The following is an 18,219-nucleotide window of genomic DNA, read 5'->3' on the forward strand; positions in this document are numbered from 1 at the left end:
TCTTTTCAAAGAACTAACTTTTGGTTTCATTAATTCCCTTATTTCCTTCTTTCTTCTTGCTTTGGATTTAGCTGGCTATTCTTTTTTAAGTGTCTTAAGGCGGACAGATTGTTTATCTGAGAACTTTTTTTTTTAAAAGATTTTATTTATTTATTTGACAGAGATAGAGACAGCCAGCGAGAGAGGGAACACAAGCAGGGGGAGTGGGAGAGGAAGAAGCAGGCTCATAGTGGAGGAGCCTGATGTGGGGCTCGATCCCATAACACCAGGATCACGCCCTGAGCCGAAGGCAGACGCTTAACCGCTGTGCCACCCATGCGCCCCTGAGAACTTTTTAATGTAGGAATTTACAGCTATAAATTTTCCTCTAAGCACTGCTTTAGCTGCATCTCATTAGTTTTGTGTGTTATGTCATTTTCATTCATATCAAATATTTCCTAATTTTCTTTGTGACTTCTTCTTTCACCATTAGTATTTAGAAGTATGTTGTTTTATTTCCACAAATATGTGAATTTCTTGATTCTTCCTGTTGTAAATTTATAATTTCACTCCATTGTAATCAGAAACTATACTTTATGGGACTTCAATCTTTTAAATTCATTCAGGATTTTTTTTGTGGCCTAATATATAGCCTATCAGAATATTCTACATGTGTTTGAGAAGAACATAGATTTTGCTGTTATTAGATGAAATGTGTATCGATATTTATGGGATCTATTTTGTGTGTAATATTTCTCAAGTCATCTATTTACCTGTTGATATTCTGCCTACTTGCTATATCTTTCATTGAAAGTGGGATACTGAAATCTACAATTACTACTTTTCCATTTGTCTATTTCTGTCTTAAATTCTGACAGTTTTTGCTTCACATATTTGGGAACTTTGTTGTTAGGTGCATATATATTTATAATTGTTACAACTTCATGGTTAATTGACCCCATTATCACTATAAAATATCCTTCTCTATTTCTAGCAATACTATGTTTTAAAGTCTATTTTGTCCGATATTTGCATAGCTACTGCAGCTTTACTTTGGTTGCATTTTGTGTATTTTTTCTATTCCTTTATTTTCAAACTATCTGTATCTTTGCATCTAAAATGTGTCTCCTATACAGAGCATAGAGCTGGATCTTATTTAATACATTGTACAATCTGCCTTTTATATGGATTGTTTAATCCACTAACAATATTATTATTGATATAGCTGGGCTTATGTCTGCCATTTTGCTTTTTTGTTTTGATGTCTCATGTCATTTTCGTTACTCTATTTCTGCTTTATTTTTTTCTTTTGCATTGACTATTTTCTAGTGTAATATTTAAATTCCTTTAATGATTTTTTTCACTATATATATTTTTGAGTTATTTTCTTAGTAGCTGCCCTGAGGCTTACTATACACAATTTAATTTGCCAGAATCAACTTCAGATTTATATTAACTTAATTCTAGAAAGCTGATATAGTTTTGTTCCCTCTTCTCTATTTTTGTGCTACTATTGTGATACACATTTCATCTACATGTGTTACCATTCCAACAATACATTGTTATAATTAATACTTACCAAATTTTACGCCTATTACAGAAGTGGATAAAGGAGAGCAAGTATGTAATTATAGTTTGTTAAACTTACTTCTTATTTAGCATTTTTGGTTCTCTTCATTTGTTCTTATGGATTTGTGTTCCCATCTAGTATCATTTCCTTACTCTATTACAACTTTGCTCCCATCCACCTCCTTTACGCTATTATTGTCAAATTTATTACTTTTCTGTATTACAGGCCCAACATTACAATTATATAAATATTTTTTATAAAATTTCTTTTGAAATTATTTAAAAGAAAAAGTAGTATGTATTGATACTGTCTTTTATAATTTCACAACTAACTTTATTGATGTCATCTGTGTTATATGTGTGCCTGTGTGTGTGTGTGTGTGCGTGCCTGTAGGTTCAGATTTCCATCTCAGCTTACTTGATTTTAGCCCAAAGAACTTCTTCAACGCAGGTCTGTTAGGAATGAATTCTATCAGGTTTGTTTATCTGGGAATGTGTTATTTCATGTTAATTTCTGATACATAGAGATGAGACTCTCAGCTGCCAGTTTTTTCTTTCAGCACTTCACTCTTTAAAAAAAATTTTTTTTTGTAGCTGGAAGTTTGTACCTATTAATCCCCATCAGTGATTTTGCCCATCCCCCATCTGTCAACCACCACTTTGTTCTCCGTATTTAGTGTTTGTTTTTGTTTCTTCAAGTCTACCTATGAGTGAAATCATGAAGTATTTGCCTTTCTTTGTCTATTTACATCCATGTTGTTGCAAATGACAACATAGTATATATACACACCACATATAGATATATGTACCACATAAATACACACACCACATATATACACCATACATATATACACAACACATATATACACTATTTATGCGTATATCACATCTTCCTTATCCATTCATGTATTGATGGACACTTGGGTGTCTATTTCTTAGTTGTTGTAAATATTGCTGCAATAAATGTAGTGGTACATGTATCTTTTTGAACTACTGTTTTCATTTTCTTTGGGTAAATTCCCAGTAGTGAAATTACTGGATCATATGGTATTTCTGTTTTTAATTTTTTGAGGAAACTCCATACTATTTTTCCACAGTGGCTGCACCAAATTACATTCCCACCAACAGTGCATGAGGGTTCCCTTTCCTCCACATTCTCCCCAACATTTATTTCTTATCCTTTTGATACTAACCATTCTGACTGGTGTGAAGTGATATTTCATTGTTTTGATTTGCATTTACTGATGATGACTGATGTTGAGCATCTTTTTTTTAAAAGATTTTATTTATTTACTTGAAAGAGAGAGAGAGAGAGCATGAGTGGGGGTAGGAGCAGAGGGAGAAGCAGACTCCCCGCTGAGCAGGGAGCCCAACATGGGGCTCAATCCCAGGACCCTGGGATCATGACCTGAGCCAAAGGCAGATGCTTAACTGACTGAGCCACCCAGGTACCCCTTGAGCATCTTTTCATATGTCTATTGGCCACCTAGATGTCTTTGGAAAAAAAATATTCAGGTCCTCTGCCCATTTTTTAATAAGATTGTTTCCTTTCTCTGGTGATGAGTTGTGTGAGTTCTTTACATAGTCTGGATATTAACCCCTTATTGGATATATTATTTGCAAACATATTCTCCCATTCAGGCTGTCTTTCTCTCTTTCATGTTTTGCTTATTTTTTCAGTGATATACATATGGACTTCTTTCTGTTTACTCTTTGCACATTTATTAGTGGTTTTTTATATATGGTTACCATTAGATTTGTATGTAAACACTTCTGCATATAGCAGTCTATATTAAGTTGATGGCTGTCCAAATTTGAATCCATTCTTTTTTCCTCTCCTCCCCATGCTTTGGGTATATGTTGTTATAATCTGTATTATTTTATTTTGTGAGTTCCTGGATTTATTTTTTTATAGAAAAATTCACTTTTCCTGCTTTTGTGTTTCCTACCTTTATACTGTCATTTTCAGTCTTTCCTTTCCACTAAAAGCCCCCTTTAATAGTTCTTGCAGGGTTGCTTTAGTGGTCATGAACTCCTTTAGTTTTTTGTGTGTCTGTGAATTTCTTATTTCTCCTTCTATTCTGATCGATAGCGTTGCTGGATAGAAGTATTTTTGGCTGCAGATTTTTCCCAGTCAGCACTTTTAACATATGATTCCACTCTCTTCTGGTTTGCAAAGTTTCTGCTGAAAAATCTCCTGCTAGTCTTATGGGTTTTCCCTTGTAGGTTACAGTTCCCTTTTGTCTTGCTACTTTAAAAAAAAATTCTTTGTCACTATATTTTGTCAGTTTAATTACAACATGTCTTAGTGTGGATATGCTTTTGTTGATTTTGATGGGGGTTCTCTGTGCCTCCTGGATCTGGATATCTGTTTCCTTCCACAAATAGGGATGTTTTTAGCTATTATTTCTTCAAATAAATTATCTGTCTCATTTTCTCTCTTTTCTTCTGGGACTCCTATAATATGAATGTCATTAGATTTGATGGGGTCAGAGTTCCCTAAGTCTATTCTCATTTTGCATAATTCTTTGTTCTCTCTTTTTTGTTCAGCTTGATTACTTTCTACTACTCTGCCTTTTAGGTCACTAATTCATTCTCCTACTTCTCCCATCTTGCAGTTCATTCCATCAAGCATGCTTCTCATTTTGTTTATTAAGCCCTTTATCTCTGCCATGTTGTTCCTTACTTCTGTGTTAAGGGTCTCGCTCATGTCTTCCACTCTTTTCTCAATTCCAGTGAGTATCCTTATGATCATTGCTTTAAATTCTCTCTCAGGCATGTTACTTTTATCTGTTTTGCTTAGATCTCTGGTTGTGGCCTTTACATTGGGAATAAATTTTTCTGTCTCCTCATTTTGTCTGCCTCTGTCTGTTTCTGTGTATTAGGAAAGTCAGCTACATCTTCTGCTCTTGAAAGTAGTGTCTTTATGAAGAAGAGGTCCTGGAGTGCCCTACAGTGCAGCATCCCGTTCATCAGAACTTGGCACTTAGAAGAGAATCCTATGTGTGTTGTTTATGCCCTGCTGTTGTGTCTGAGTCACTTTTCCTGTCAGTGAAGTCATCTGCAGTGACTCTCCGACTTTTGTGGGCATGCCTGTTCTCTGTGGTGTTAATGGGATCCAGGCAGGCCAGTTCTCTCTCTTTTTTAAAGATTTTATTTGAGAGAAAGAGAGAGAGAGAGAATAAATGAGGAGGACAGAGGGGGAGGGAGAAGCAGATTCCCCCCTGAGCAGGGAGACCCATGCCGGGCTTGATCCAAGGACTCTGGGATCATGATCTGAGCCAAAGGCAGATGCTTAACCGACTGAGCCACCCAGGAACCCCCAGGCAGGACAGCTCTGAAGGAGTATACCCACCGAGGAACTTGGGAGTGCGGTGGCAGTGTTAGCAAATTTGCTCTGGGCCACTAGTTTTATGCTGTATGCCCCTAAGTGCTGCAGTGGCTGAGGGCCAGAGACTGGGCCTGGTGCACAAGGATGGCTGGGTGCAGCACAGGAAATGTGCAGGGCACACAATGGCAAGACAGGTTGCACATGTGGCTTTAGCAAAATTTGTACTAAGCCCAGGACTGAGGCTAGCAAGCTTAAAGTGGGCGAGTCCTCAGAACTCATGGGCATTGTGCACTACTAGAAGGTTAGGTAGCAAGTGTATGGGTAGTCCTGCTGCCTGAAGATGGCCCTGTGTTTATGCTGGGACCAGCGGATTGGGGGTGGGAGTGAGAAAGGGGGAGAAATGGTGCCTGCTAGCTCCCTCAGTTTTGGAGAAGTCCCCCAACATGCTCTGAAATCACTATGAACAGATCTGTCTCTCATTTGCCCCTGGCATTGCATAAACTGTTGTTTTTATGTTGCTTCTCTGTGCAGGCTGCTATCTGTTCAAGGGCAGTAACCCAGCTATCACTAGCCCTCCCTGCTTGCCCAGTGCCGAATCAGCTGACTTTTAAAACTCCAGGCTCTAAGTTCCATTGGTTATACAAATTCACAGAATTCAGCTCCTCTGGTTTTCAAAGCCAAAAGTTATGAGGATCACTCTTCCCCATGTAAGCTCCCTGGTGCGAAGATCTATTTCTCTGCCCTTTCTGTGTACAACTCCCTCCCTCTTGCTAGCAGCCCCCCTCTGCCTTTCTGACCTTCCTTGTCTTTCAGATGCAGTTTCTTGTCTATATTTAGTTGTAGAGTTTGTTCTGATAGTCTTTGGATGACTCTCCAGTTTATTTACTTGGACATGGATGAACATCTAGTTGGAAACATGGGATGGGGTGAGCTCAGGGTCCTCCTACTCTGCCATCTTCCCAAACTACCCCTTCATATTAATTTTGTGTTTTGCAACTTAGTGGAATTAATTTTTTAGTTCTAATAGTTTTTTTGGTGGTGTCTTCAGAATTTTCTACATATATCATGTCATCTGCAAATAGTGATGGTATTAAGCTTCCTTACCAATTTAAATGCTTTTTATTTCTTCTTGTTGTCTAATTGCTGTGATTAGGACTTCCACTATTATGTTGAATGAAAGTGGTGGGAGTAGACATCTTTGTCTTGTTTCTGATCTTAGAAGAAAAGATTTCATTTTCACCGCTGAGTATGATTTTAGCTGTAGGTTTATTATATATGGCCTTAATTATATTGAAATACCTTCCCCCCAAACATATTTTTGGAGTTCCCTCCAAACACACTTTGAGAGTTTTTAAAATCAAGAATGGATGTTGTATTTTGTCAAATGCTTTTTTTATGCATCTACTGAGATGATCATATGGTTTTTATCCTTCCCCTTGTTAATGTGATGTACCAGATTGATTGATTTGCCAATATTGAACCACAGTTGTATCTGTAGCTTAAATCCAACATGATCATGGTAACCCTTTCAATGTATTGTTGAATTTGGTTTGCTAACATTTTGTTGAGGAGATTTATATATATATTCAGAAATATTGACCTGTAGTTTTATGCAAGGCGCTTGACTTGGTATCAGGATAATGCTGACCTTGTAGAATGAGTTTGGAAGTTTTCTTTCCTCTTCTATTTTTTAGAATACTTTGAGAAGAATGAGCATTAACTCTTTTAAATATTTGATAAAACTCACCTGTGAAGACATCTGTTCCTGAACTTTTGGTCATTGGGAGCTTTTTCATTACTGATTCAATTTCTGGCCTCCATTGTTTCTAATTAGAAGTCAGCTTCTGGTCCTACTGGGGTGCAACTGAATGTGACAAATTATTTTTGGCTTCCTGCTTTTAAGATTTTCTCAATAATTTTTACTATAATATTTATGGGTGATAATCTCTTCACATTTATCTTATTTGAAGTTTGTGGAGCTTCTTGAATGTGAAGATTAATGTTTTCAGCCATTATTTTGTAGAATACCTTGTGGCTTTGCTCTCTTTCTCCTTTCCTATATCCCAGTACATGTTTGCTGGTGCATTTAAAGTTATCAAAAATTCCTATGAAACTGTTATTTTTCCTTAATTCTTTTTCCTTTGTTTTATTCACATTTTATAATCTCTATCAATCTATCTTCAAGTTCACTGGTGTTCTGTGACCATTCACAAAATCTACTGTTGAGCGCCTTTAATGAATTTTTCACTTTGGTGATTGTATTTTCAACTCCAGAATTCCCATCTGGTTCTTCTTTTTATAATTTCTATCTTTTCATTGATATTTTCATACATTTCATACATTTCACACATTTCATACATTTCAATGTTTTTCATACATTCCATTACTTCTTTAATCATGGTTTCCTTTAGTTCTTTGAGCATATTTATAATGGCCACTTTGTAAAATCTTTGTAAAACCTGTTATCTGCTATCTCTCCCATGAAATTATTTACAATTTAAAAGGAAAGATTACTGAACAATTTTATTTATTACTGAACTGGCTAAATTGTAAATATCAAAAGAATACAAAAAAGTCTTATAGGTTTGATCTACAGTGTCTATGTGAGGATACGCTGGACAGATATATACGCTTACCTGAGAGAATAGATAGAGTAGTGGATTTTCCTGCCCCATTGTGTCCTAGAAGAACAGTGATCTGCCCCACATATAAATTCAAAGACAAGTCTTTTACAGCTATTTTGGTAGTATTTTGCACTCGGAATTCCTGTTGAGGAAAACCCACAAATATTGACTTTATCTATCACCATCACTTTGGAAGGACAAGCACTCCTATCAACTATTTATACAAGAAACCATACCACATAACCAATCTCATGAGGAAAAAAATCCAAAATTAAGGAGGATGAAAATATGATCAGAAAAAAATATCTGAAAGCATAAAAATTTCACAGTAAATCTATAAACAACCCCCCCCGTAATATCCATTCATGCCATGATTCAGTTAATATCTTAAAGCTGATAATGCCATAATCCTCTTCATTCCATGCATTTGTCCTGGTTTGGAGAAACTACAAGAGAAAATCTCGATAGAACATCTAAAATGCAGATGTTTTATAGGTATCTCAACTTTTTTTTTTAAGATTTTATTTATTTGAGAGAGAGAGAGAAGAGCACAAGCAGAGGGAGATGCAAGCAGAGGGAGATGCAGACTCCCCGCTGAGTAAGGAGCCCAATGTGGAGCTCAATCCCAGAGCCCTGGGATCATGACCTGAGCTGAAGGCAGATGCCTAACCAACTGAGCCACACAGGTGTCCTGGCATCTCAAATTTCTTATGTGTAGTTTAGCGGTGTTCCTGCTTAAGATGCAAAAATATGGAGGGGTGCATGAGTGGCTCAGTTGGTTAAGCATCCAACTCTTGGTTTCACCTCATGATCTCCTGGTCATGAGTTCAAGCCCTGTATCAGGCTCTACACTGGGCACAGTCTCCTTCAGTTCTCTGTCCCTCTCCTGCTCACATTCTCTCTCAAATAAATGAATAAAATTATTTTTTAAAAGATGCAAAAATATGGAAAGAGCATCACTCTTACTCTAGAAAACAAGAAGCTTGTTTAAATAATCTAAAAAATCATAAATTTTCTTGCACTCATCAGAGAAGTGACATTTCCAGGGAACCAAATAGCCTTAAATATAAGAAAAAATAGATGCCTTTAAGAGAGATGATACATAAACACTAATTTATCTGGAGGAGACAGAAGCACTATGTAATTAATAAACAGATTTTGATTAAATTTTTAAGGAAAATGAAGTAAAAATACTTTAAGAAACACAATATCTAAGTCAAAAAGTTGGGATTCGAGCCCATTTCAGACTTTAAACGTATATTCCTTCTAATATAACCCTCTGATGGTGAATAAAGAAAAACATCTTTTGTAACAAAAAAGAGCTATTTCTCTTTTACCCCAAGTGGTAGTAAATGTTTTCTCCCTACGTGTCCTCATCCTCTCTTTTCCCTAGACCAAAGCATCAGGCTCATGAACTGCTTATTTGAAATCTCTATTTAGATCAATGTGTAAAGTTTTACATCCAAAACAAAGCTTTTATTTTCTCAAGGTTTCATTTTATTTTTAAATATATTATATTATATGTTAGTCACCATATAGTACATCATTAGTTTTTGATGTAGTGTTCCATGATTCATTGTTTGTGTATAACACCCAGTGTTCCATGCAATACGTACCCCCCTTAATACCCATCACCGGCCTATCCCAATGCCCCAACCCCCGCCCCTCTGAAGTCCTCAGTTTGTTTCCCAGAGTCCACAGTCTCTCATGATTCATTCCCCCTCCTGTTTAAGCCCCCCTTCATTCTTCCCTTCCTTCTCCTACCGATCTCCCTGCTATTTCGTCTGTTCCATAAATGAGTGAAACCATATGATAATCGCCTTTCTCTGCTTGACTTATTTCACTTAGCATAATATCCAGTCCCGTCCATGTTGCGGCAAATGTTGGGTAATTGTTCTTTCTGATGGCTGAGTAATATTCCATTGTATACATGGACCACATCTTCTTAATCCAGTCATCTGCTGAAGGGCATCTCGGGTCCTTCCACAATTTAGCTATTGTGGACAATGATGCTATGAACACTGGGGTGCATATGGCCCTTTGCTTCACGACGTCTGTATCTTTGGGGTAAACACCCAGTAGTGCAATGGCTGGGTTATAGGGTAGCTCAGTGTTGTGAGCTCACTGCTGTACCTCCTTTGCTGGAAAGTGGGATTCTTTGATGTGACAGTATGTAGAATCCCAGACTGGTGGACCAATCAACAAGGTCTGGGATGTCATCCTGCCTGAGGCTGTATAGGCAAAAATGTGCCTAGAGTAAGGGTTGATTTCCATAAGATGAAATGAAGCCCCTTTCAGCGTGAAAGGGGTCCAAAGTACTCATCTAGACACCAAGTAGATGTCTGATCTCCTTGTGGAACGGTCCTCAGAAGTGAGTTTGTTGAGGAGATGCTAGAAATGTGTCAATAAGAATAGCAAGGTTAACTTAGGGAGAAAGTGCCTGTATTTCAGCTTTTCTTGTACTCCTGCCACTACAGATTTCTATTCCTGTACCACTTTTATGATTACTGAAGGCAGAGGCTGGCTAATGTCACCTGAGTTGATTTGTCTACATGATTATTTAGTACTTCTTCTGTGATATGTGGTCTCTGGTGGATGTTGATGTATTATAAAGATCTTCCCACTTTGTTCTCATTCCTATAGTTCCATCCATGTGCCTCTACCTTAGAATTTCTTGTCCCTAAACTTCCAGTCTTTTTCACTGTAGGCCCTTAATTCTCCAGATCATTCACCACTGCTCAGTTCAGTGGTTTCATGTCAATCCTGTGACACAAAGTGGAGGACCAGGAGAATGGCCTGAAGCTCTGTGCTTCAGGAGGATTTCTTCTCCTTTTGTCTTTCAAGGTTATTCCTATTTGGGGTTCCAGTGTAGCTGCTTATCATTTATGACCTTCACTCATGTACCAAGCTGAGCTACCTGTGAAGCAGCCTTGGAACGTTTTCTTCCTGTGTGAGTTGGTTAACCTGAGACCTCAGTATGGCCATGTGTGTGAGGTGAGGGAGAAGTACTGAAGTAATAGTTACGGATGACATGAAGATTTAGATTCCCTGCTCACATAGCTTCCTGATGTCCACTGATTCTGCTCATGTTCAATCTTTGATATACCACTTCCATCTTATGACGGGTAGCTGTTGGTCTTGCCTCTCCCTACTGATATGATGGTTCAGCTCATGATGGAACCAAGCTCATGATGGCCATTTCTGGACACAGTTACTTGGTATCCCACGATCAGGTGCTTCATCTCTACCAAGGCTCAACAGCATGCCAGACTGTTTTTTGACAAATATAATTCTCTGCTTCAATTACTGATGGCATGGCCTTGATCCAGAACCCTAGATGTCTGCATTGTTATTCTTCCCTTGAGGTTTACCATTAATACCATGAAGTCTGAGTTGGGATGACATCTACTACATCCTGGACCTGGTGCAGTTTCCTTTCCTGCTCTGGACTCCAGTCAAAGTTGGCATTTGTGTGTGTGTGTGTGTGTGTGTGTGTGTGTGTGTGTGTGTGTTACTTGGTATAGGGGTAAAAGCAGTATTCTCAGGTACAGAATATATTGGCTTCAAAACCTGAAGTGGCCAGCAGGCACACTTTTCATTTTTCCTTTTTCATTGTGGGAAGTACAAAATACACTAAATTATCCTTTGCTTTGGAAAGACTTACTGGCAGATACAAGATCACTAACTTTGAAAAATTTTACTGATGTAGTGAGCTCCTGAATCTTTACAGGCTTTATCTGTCCCTTCCTCAGAATACATGCTTGACCAAGGCCTCCAAAATACTTGCCATTTCTTGCTTATCTGGTCCAATTATCAATATAGTGGGCGAGAGTGATGCTCTCCAAAATGTATAGCTAATCCAGCTCCCTTCAGATTATATTAGGACAGAGAGCTGAAGAGCCTATAATCCTGGACAAATAAATATATACTGTTGCTGTCTACTCAAATGAATACAAAGATTTCTGATCCCCATTTTTATGGTACAGGAAAAATGAATTTGCCAAATCCGTGGCCCTATATCATGTTCTCAGGCTGTATTAACATATCACAAGTGAAAATGACCACATCTGACACAACAGCTGCAAATAGGTGAACTATTTGTTTGAATTTGTGGTAGATCCACTGTCATTGTGCAGGTATGCAAGGACCAGAGTGGGGAGTTAAATGGGGTTAAGGGGAATTGCTAGTTATGCTGCTTTCATCTCAGCCACTTTCCCAAGAATGTGATGTTGCCTTTGATTTACCATCTTGACCAGTGAGGGTACACAGTTTCAAAGGATTCCACCTGGCTTTTCCAGTAGGATAGCTCTTCCCCAGAGGCCAAGGAGCCAAGGTAAGGGTTTACACTAACTGTCACGGATGTCATTTCTGATGATACATTTGGCAACTATGGAAATGTCCACTAGATGGTACTGTAGTCCCAGTATACCTACTGTAAGTCATCAAAAGCCAAGATTACATTTATTACCTAGCCTGCACATAGCCTTGCTCTAACAACAGGATCCTGATGGTACTTTGGGTCTCCAAGTATGGTTACACAAGTAAATTGCTGGAAGCCCCCTTGCGGGACTTGGGTAATCATTATCATGTTCACTTGCTGTGGTGTTGCAGAGCACTTCTACCTAGCCAATCCAGACTCTCCTTCAGTCAATGAGTATGTGCTCTGAAAACTGAAAACTGTGGAGGAGACCATGAATTTCTATATCAGGTGCTGTCTTAGCTCCTGATGATCCAACTTTTATTTCTTCTGGTAGTACAGGTTGGGCAATATAGTCACTAGCTATCCTCCTATCTTGCCGCAAGAAAGCTGTGTTCTACCATCATTTGTGGACCAGGTGTCCCAGACTGTCCCTCCATACTTGACACTTTATTAGAAAAATTGTTCCTGTGTCACCACCTATCCTCTATTATGTTGGACTCACATTACCTCCACTGCTACTAGTGAGTTCATTTCTGTTAAGGTTATCTCCTACTGCCAGCCTTTATCAGTGATGCTGGTATTCCTCTCACTAGTATATTCCTTATTGCTTTGACTGGGTCCACCTGCAAAAGCATGGTCATATGGTAGATTAATTGGGTGAAACTGGTTCAGGGTCTTTCTGAGGTTGCAATCAAGTGACAACCTGGGCTAAAGTCATCTGAACACTTGATCAAGACCAGGCTATCCTGGGGCGCCTGGGTGGCACAGCGGTTAAGCGTCTGCCTTCGGCTCAGGGTGTGATCCTATCGTTAGGGGATCGAGCCCCACATCAGGCTCTTCCGCTATGAGCCTGCTTCTTCCTCTCCCACTCCCCCTGCTTGTGTTCCCTCTCTCGCTGGCTGTCTCTATCTCTGTCGAATGAATAAAGAAATAAAATCTTAAAAAAAAAAAAAAAAAAGACCAGGCTATCCACTTCCAAGCAGGCCTTGGACTCAAGTTCATACTGATTGTTTGGAGAAGATTCAGTTCTTGTCTATATGAGCAGCTTGAATGATATGGTGCTATCTTCAGAGCAAGCAATTCACAATCAAGGCAAAAGCCATAATGACTGCTATGACCCAGTCTTAGAAGTCCCATACTTTACTTGCACAGTATTATACAGGTTACAAGGTCAGCCTATTATTCACTGCAGAAGGAGACTACACAAAAATGTGAGTATCAGTGAGGATCCCTGGGGGCCATCATGAAGGCTGCCAGCAACCACAGTTCACCCTCTGCCTCCAATGATTCATTTTGTTCTCACATAACAACACCTTCATCTGCTCTCAGTGCTACAAATGTCTCAAGCACTTATAGCATCCCCTCAAAGTCCAGGGTCTTGTCATCTAAATCAGGTCCAGGTGTCAATGAGCCTCCTGTGGTCTAGTTTCTGGAGATTACCTCTTAGAGTACAATTACTCTAGAACAGAAGACCTGTGATCAAAAGGGACTTGAAATCTACCATCTTTCACTCTCCCCACAAAGCCAACACAAACTCGTGGGATATGCATAATTTAACCACTATACATGAAGTAAGTGGAAAGCAAGAAGCATAAAGCAGTCAAATTAAATTCTGAAATCTACTATTTGGCATTGCTGGCAGTTCTTTGATTAGGACTCAAGACCAGAGAATGATTCTCCAAGGTTCTTGACTCTACCTTTTTTCTCAACTCTGACTTCTCAATCATCCTTCCTTCACCATGAAAAACATCCCATGGCTACAGCTGTTTTTTCTAGACTGCTTTCTATTTGTAGGAGTTTGACAGTTCAAAGGCCTCTGTTCATTTTTTACTATTTCAGTCCTTTTAAAGAAGCTAGGGGTATTTCTTGTAGCACAATTTTATTTAGATTTTTCTCACTCAAGTCACAAAAGCCACTCCTACAAATATATTTGAGACAATCCTTCTTTATCTTTGGCTTCTGTTGGGGTTCCTGACAAATAATGCCTTAAGTTGTTACTGTCACTACTGTTTGATTGAATGGCACCCTGAGGCACCACCTTACATATTTCTCCATATAAAACAAGGGCTTTACTAAATATTTTTAATTTTGATTATAGTTGACACACAATGTTACATTAGTTTCAGGTGTACAACTTAGGGATTTGACAAGTTTATACATTATGTTCACCACAAGTATAGCTACCATCTGTTCCATTACATCACTATTATGAAATTATTAACTATATTCCTTATGCTCTTTTTATTCCCCTAACTTGCTCATGCCATAACTGGAGGCCTGTATCTTTCTTTCCTCTTCACCCATTTTCCCCAAGCTCCCATCCCCCTTCCCTCTAGAACCATCAATTTGTTCTCTGTATTTACAGTTCTGGTTCTGCTTTTTGCTTATTCACTTTTTAGCTTCCACTTAGGAGTTGTATCATACGATATTTGTGTTTCTCAGTCTGACTTATTTTATGTAGCATAATACACTCTAGGTCCATCCATGTTGTGTCAAATGGCACAATCTCATCCTTTCTTATGACTGTGTAATATTCCATTGTGTACATATACACATTTTCCTTATCCATTCATCTACTGATGGGCACTTAGGCTGCTTCCACATTTTGGCTATGGTAAATAATGCTTCAGTAAACACTGAGCTACATATATCTTTTTGAGTTACTGTGTTCATTTTCCCTGGGTAAATACCAATAGTGGAATTATTGGATCATATGGTAATTCTACCACCAACAGTACATGAGGGTTCCTTTTTCTCCCTGCCAACACTGTTGTTTTCTGTGTCTTTTATTTTAGCCATTCTGACAGGTGTGAGGTGATATCTCATTGCGGTTTTGATTTGCATTTCCCTGATGATGAGTGATGTTGAGCACTTCTTCATGTATCTGTTGGCCATCTTCTTTGGGAAAATGTTCAGGTCCTCTGTCCATTTTTAAATCAGATTGTTTCTTTTTTTGGTGTTGGGTTCTGTGAGGTTTTTTTCCATATTTTGGATATTAACCCCTTATCAGATATATCATTTGCAATTATCTTCTCCCATTCAGGCTGTTCTGTTTTGTTGATGGTTATATACACATCTCCAAAATTAGCTGAATTTGCAGGGAGGGCTCTGGGTTTCCCAAGGCTGTGGGGTTAGGAGCTCAAACCAAGCTTAGGTAGACCTCTGAGAGGCAATGCCAGCCAATGTATAGGTTACCTGAATACTACATGCCTACAGTTGGTGCAGATAAATTAAGAGATTCAAAAGTCCTCCCTTGATGAATTCCTTGACAGAGGAGAGGTTACGTAACAGATAAATGCAAAACATTTGTGAACAGAAATTACTGTTCATACATTCAAATTATTCATCTACAATAGACTCTACTTTTTAAAATGAGAGCATTTGTGGAAGACACCATATAGTTTATAAAAAACCTGAATCTATTCTGGAGGAAGGAGAAAGATGTGACTTTTTATTACATACTGAAAAAGTTTAATTTTGATCTTTCTCAAAGGAAGTAAACAGAATGGCCATGACTTATTATTAGCATGTAATATTTTTCTTGATATTTCTAGTAACTATAATCATTTACGATGAACTATAAACTAAATTTCAGTCCCATCAAGAAGAAAAAATTTGTGAAACAATACCTTGCACAAGTGTTTGATTTGGATACCTGCCACCAAATTAGCAGGCTCTGCTTCAAAATACTTGCTTCCATTTGTTTCATAAAATTGCCTTGCTTCCTTTTTTTCCTCAGGTGTTTCCCCAAACCAGTGAGAGCGCTAAAAAGGAGGGGAGAATAAAAGTGAAATCACTGCAATGGTATTGAAAAATGATGCAATAGAAAATACTCTAGCCTGTTACCTTTTGTACTGAGAATGGATTGCTGAAAATTTCTTGGGATTAAATTTTGGAGCTAATTGGCTTAACTTGAATCCCCAAGGCATAAAAGCAGACTATTCTATTAAAATCATAACTGTCCAAGAGGGACAATGAAAATTGCTCCAAAATGAGGTCATAGCAAAAATGACTGCACCACTCTTTGTCATATCTTCTCTTAGCCATACATAAACCAATAAGAACAAAGGAAAAGACTGAGAAAGGAGGGCAAGATATACATGATTCCCATCATGCTATGGCTCTGACTCTAAGAGATCTGTGCTAAACAAGGATATAAAACAAGTGGTGAGTGCCCAGATAGGGGACATAACTAAACCTCTTCTTTTTACCACCCAAAGACCCATACTATATTAATTTCCTTATGCCCGAGTTCAATCATTTATGAAATACTTGCCTGTAAATGTGATGGAATACTCAGAATTTGTGAAGATTGGAGTTACAGGCCATGATCTACAGATTATTTAATAGTTATATATATACTGGATGCTTTAAAGTGTATTAGGAAAATGCCAATAAATGGCCAGAGTCACTAAAATGATTCACCTGATCTATTGGATCAATTATAGATAGTGCACAATTAGCTCATGGTGGCTTTTACAGAAATTACAATACATGTTCATAGGGGCTGTGGCCTCTCTCAGTAACAGAAGCATTAGAACTCACCAGCAAGAAAAAGTTCCATGGCTTGGGCACACCATACTCCCCTGGAAAGACAGCTTCTATATACCAGGCCACAAGGCCATATAAGAAAGCATCAAATAAAAACATTCCCAGTACGTGGGCAAAGTCAAAGTTCTCCATTTTGGGTGATGAGAAGATGTTACTCCATTTAATTCCAATTTCTAAGAGATAACAGTTGACATTTAATTTAGGTGCCAATTGACACTAAAACAGTTATCCATCTGCATCATAATTAAAAAGTGAAGAAAAAAGGTGTTAATATTCTACAGAGATTCCTATTATAGTCAGTTACTTTCTTATACCATTAGAATTTAGGACATCTGAGCAAGTAATCATGTAAGATGCTTCCTAGTGTGCCAGAAACAATCATTTATGAGTGAAACAAAGATAAAATATACACTACATTAAAAACTAATGAAATACTGTGTGGTGACTAACATAATAAAAAAATAAAATAAAACCTAAAAAAAAGACAAAATATACTAAGTCAGGAATATAAACTTTAAGAAAAATAAGCAAACCTACGGGTTAAGACACTGACTCCTCCCTTTCCACCCCTCCTCATGCTAAATGTTCACTGGAAAATATAATTTTAGAAAACCATAATCATTGAAAAGCAGGGATAAATGTTATCTACAGAAGAGAAGACTAGAAGAATTTTTGTGTAGATATTGCACTGATAAAAAAGGAAGACTAAAAGTTACTAAGAGCAGACCTGTTTTGCTTCCTCTCTTGGCACTTAACAGCAGCCAGGAACTCCAAATGAGTAGGGAAAGATACTAACAGACCTGAGTAAATTTATGGAGAGAATGTGGAAGCACTCATGTACTACAGGTGATTGTATGAAGTAATACCATTTTCTGAAGGACATTTTAATAATATTAATTTTAAAATTGTGAACATCTTGTCAGAATATGGTCAAATTTATAAGGTAAATACTCACTCTCCATCTCTGCCTTGACAAGGAATTTAGTTCCCAGTGCCATTGCAATATTCAAGCTGAGACAGGAAGCCAGCTTCTGGGTGAATGTCATTTGCACAAAGTTTGTAGAGACTGTAACAACTGGAAAGTAGGTAGCAAAATAAATGAAACCTCCAACAGAAACAGCAAAATGTGCTGGAAATAAAAAGGAAATTATAAGGTCAATTAAAGCAACATGCAGAAACCTAAACTACAAATAACTTCGTGTTACTGGAAGAGTGTAATAAAATAAGCACAGTGAGAATAGAAATTTATTTTTCACCATTTGCTCACCATTATATAATGCGTGGCATTTAGTAGGTGCACAAAAGTATATTTTGAATGAATGGCTGAAATTAAACATCAGTAATTCTTCTGGAATTTATCATTCTATAATGTAGTAACTATGAATATTATAGTTCTTAATGGAAATTTTACATATTTATTACCATTCAGTATAAAAAATTACAAATGTAAATACTATTAATGACATAATTAGAAAATACCTAGATTGTATTTCCAAATACTATGAGATTCAGTCTATGTCATGATACTTGGGGAAACGAAGGATACCTGAATAAACAGAAATACAAAGTTGGTCTCAAAAAGCAGATATGGTTTAAAATATGAAGAGTTCCAAAAATGTGACTCTGATAAAACACTAAAAAGAAAATTCCTGTTAATAAACCAATTAACATCATTAGGAGTTAACATTCAGCTAAATAAAAATGGTATATTATAAAGTACAACATATTATCCCACTACTAGGAAT

At 37.6% G+C, this 18,219-nt stretch overlaps 1 protein-coding gene across 1 annotated transcript in view; it reads right to left on the bottom strand.

Annotated features, from left to right (window-relative positions):
• LOC123778839 (phospholipid-transporting ATPase ABCA3-like) overlaps positions 1-18,219 on the bottom strand; it is a 144,981-nt gene that overhangs the window by 95,428 nt on the left and 31,334 nt on the right. Inside the window, exons 8-11 of the mRNA XM_087865578.1 lie at positions 17,430-17,603; positions 16,469-16,647; positions 15,553-15,687; positions 7,516-7,645 (exon numbers count right to left, since the gene is read on the bottom strand). Of these exons, the coding sequence (XP_087721704.1) occupies positions 7,516-7,645; positions 15,553-15,687; positions 16,469-16,647; positions 17,430-17,603 (618 nt within the window). The remainder of the gene's footprint in view (positions 1-7,515; positions 7,646-15,552; positions 15,688-16,468; positions 16,648-17,429; positions 17,604-18,219) is intronic.

This window comes from Ursus americanus, chromosome 2 (genome assembly GCF_024610735.1).
Source record: "Ursus americanus isolate L20-20 chromosome 2, mUrsAme1.1.p, whole genome shotgun sequence".
Taxonomy (NCBI): domain Eukaryota; kingdom Metazoa; phylum Chordata; class Mammalia; order Carnivora; family Ursidae; genus Ursus; species Ursus americanus.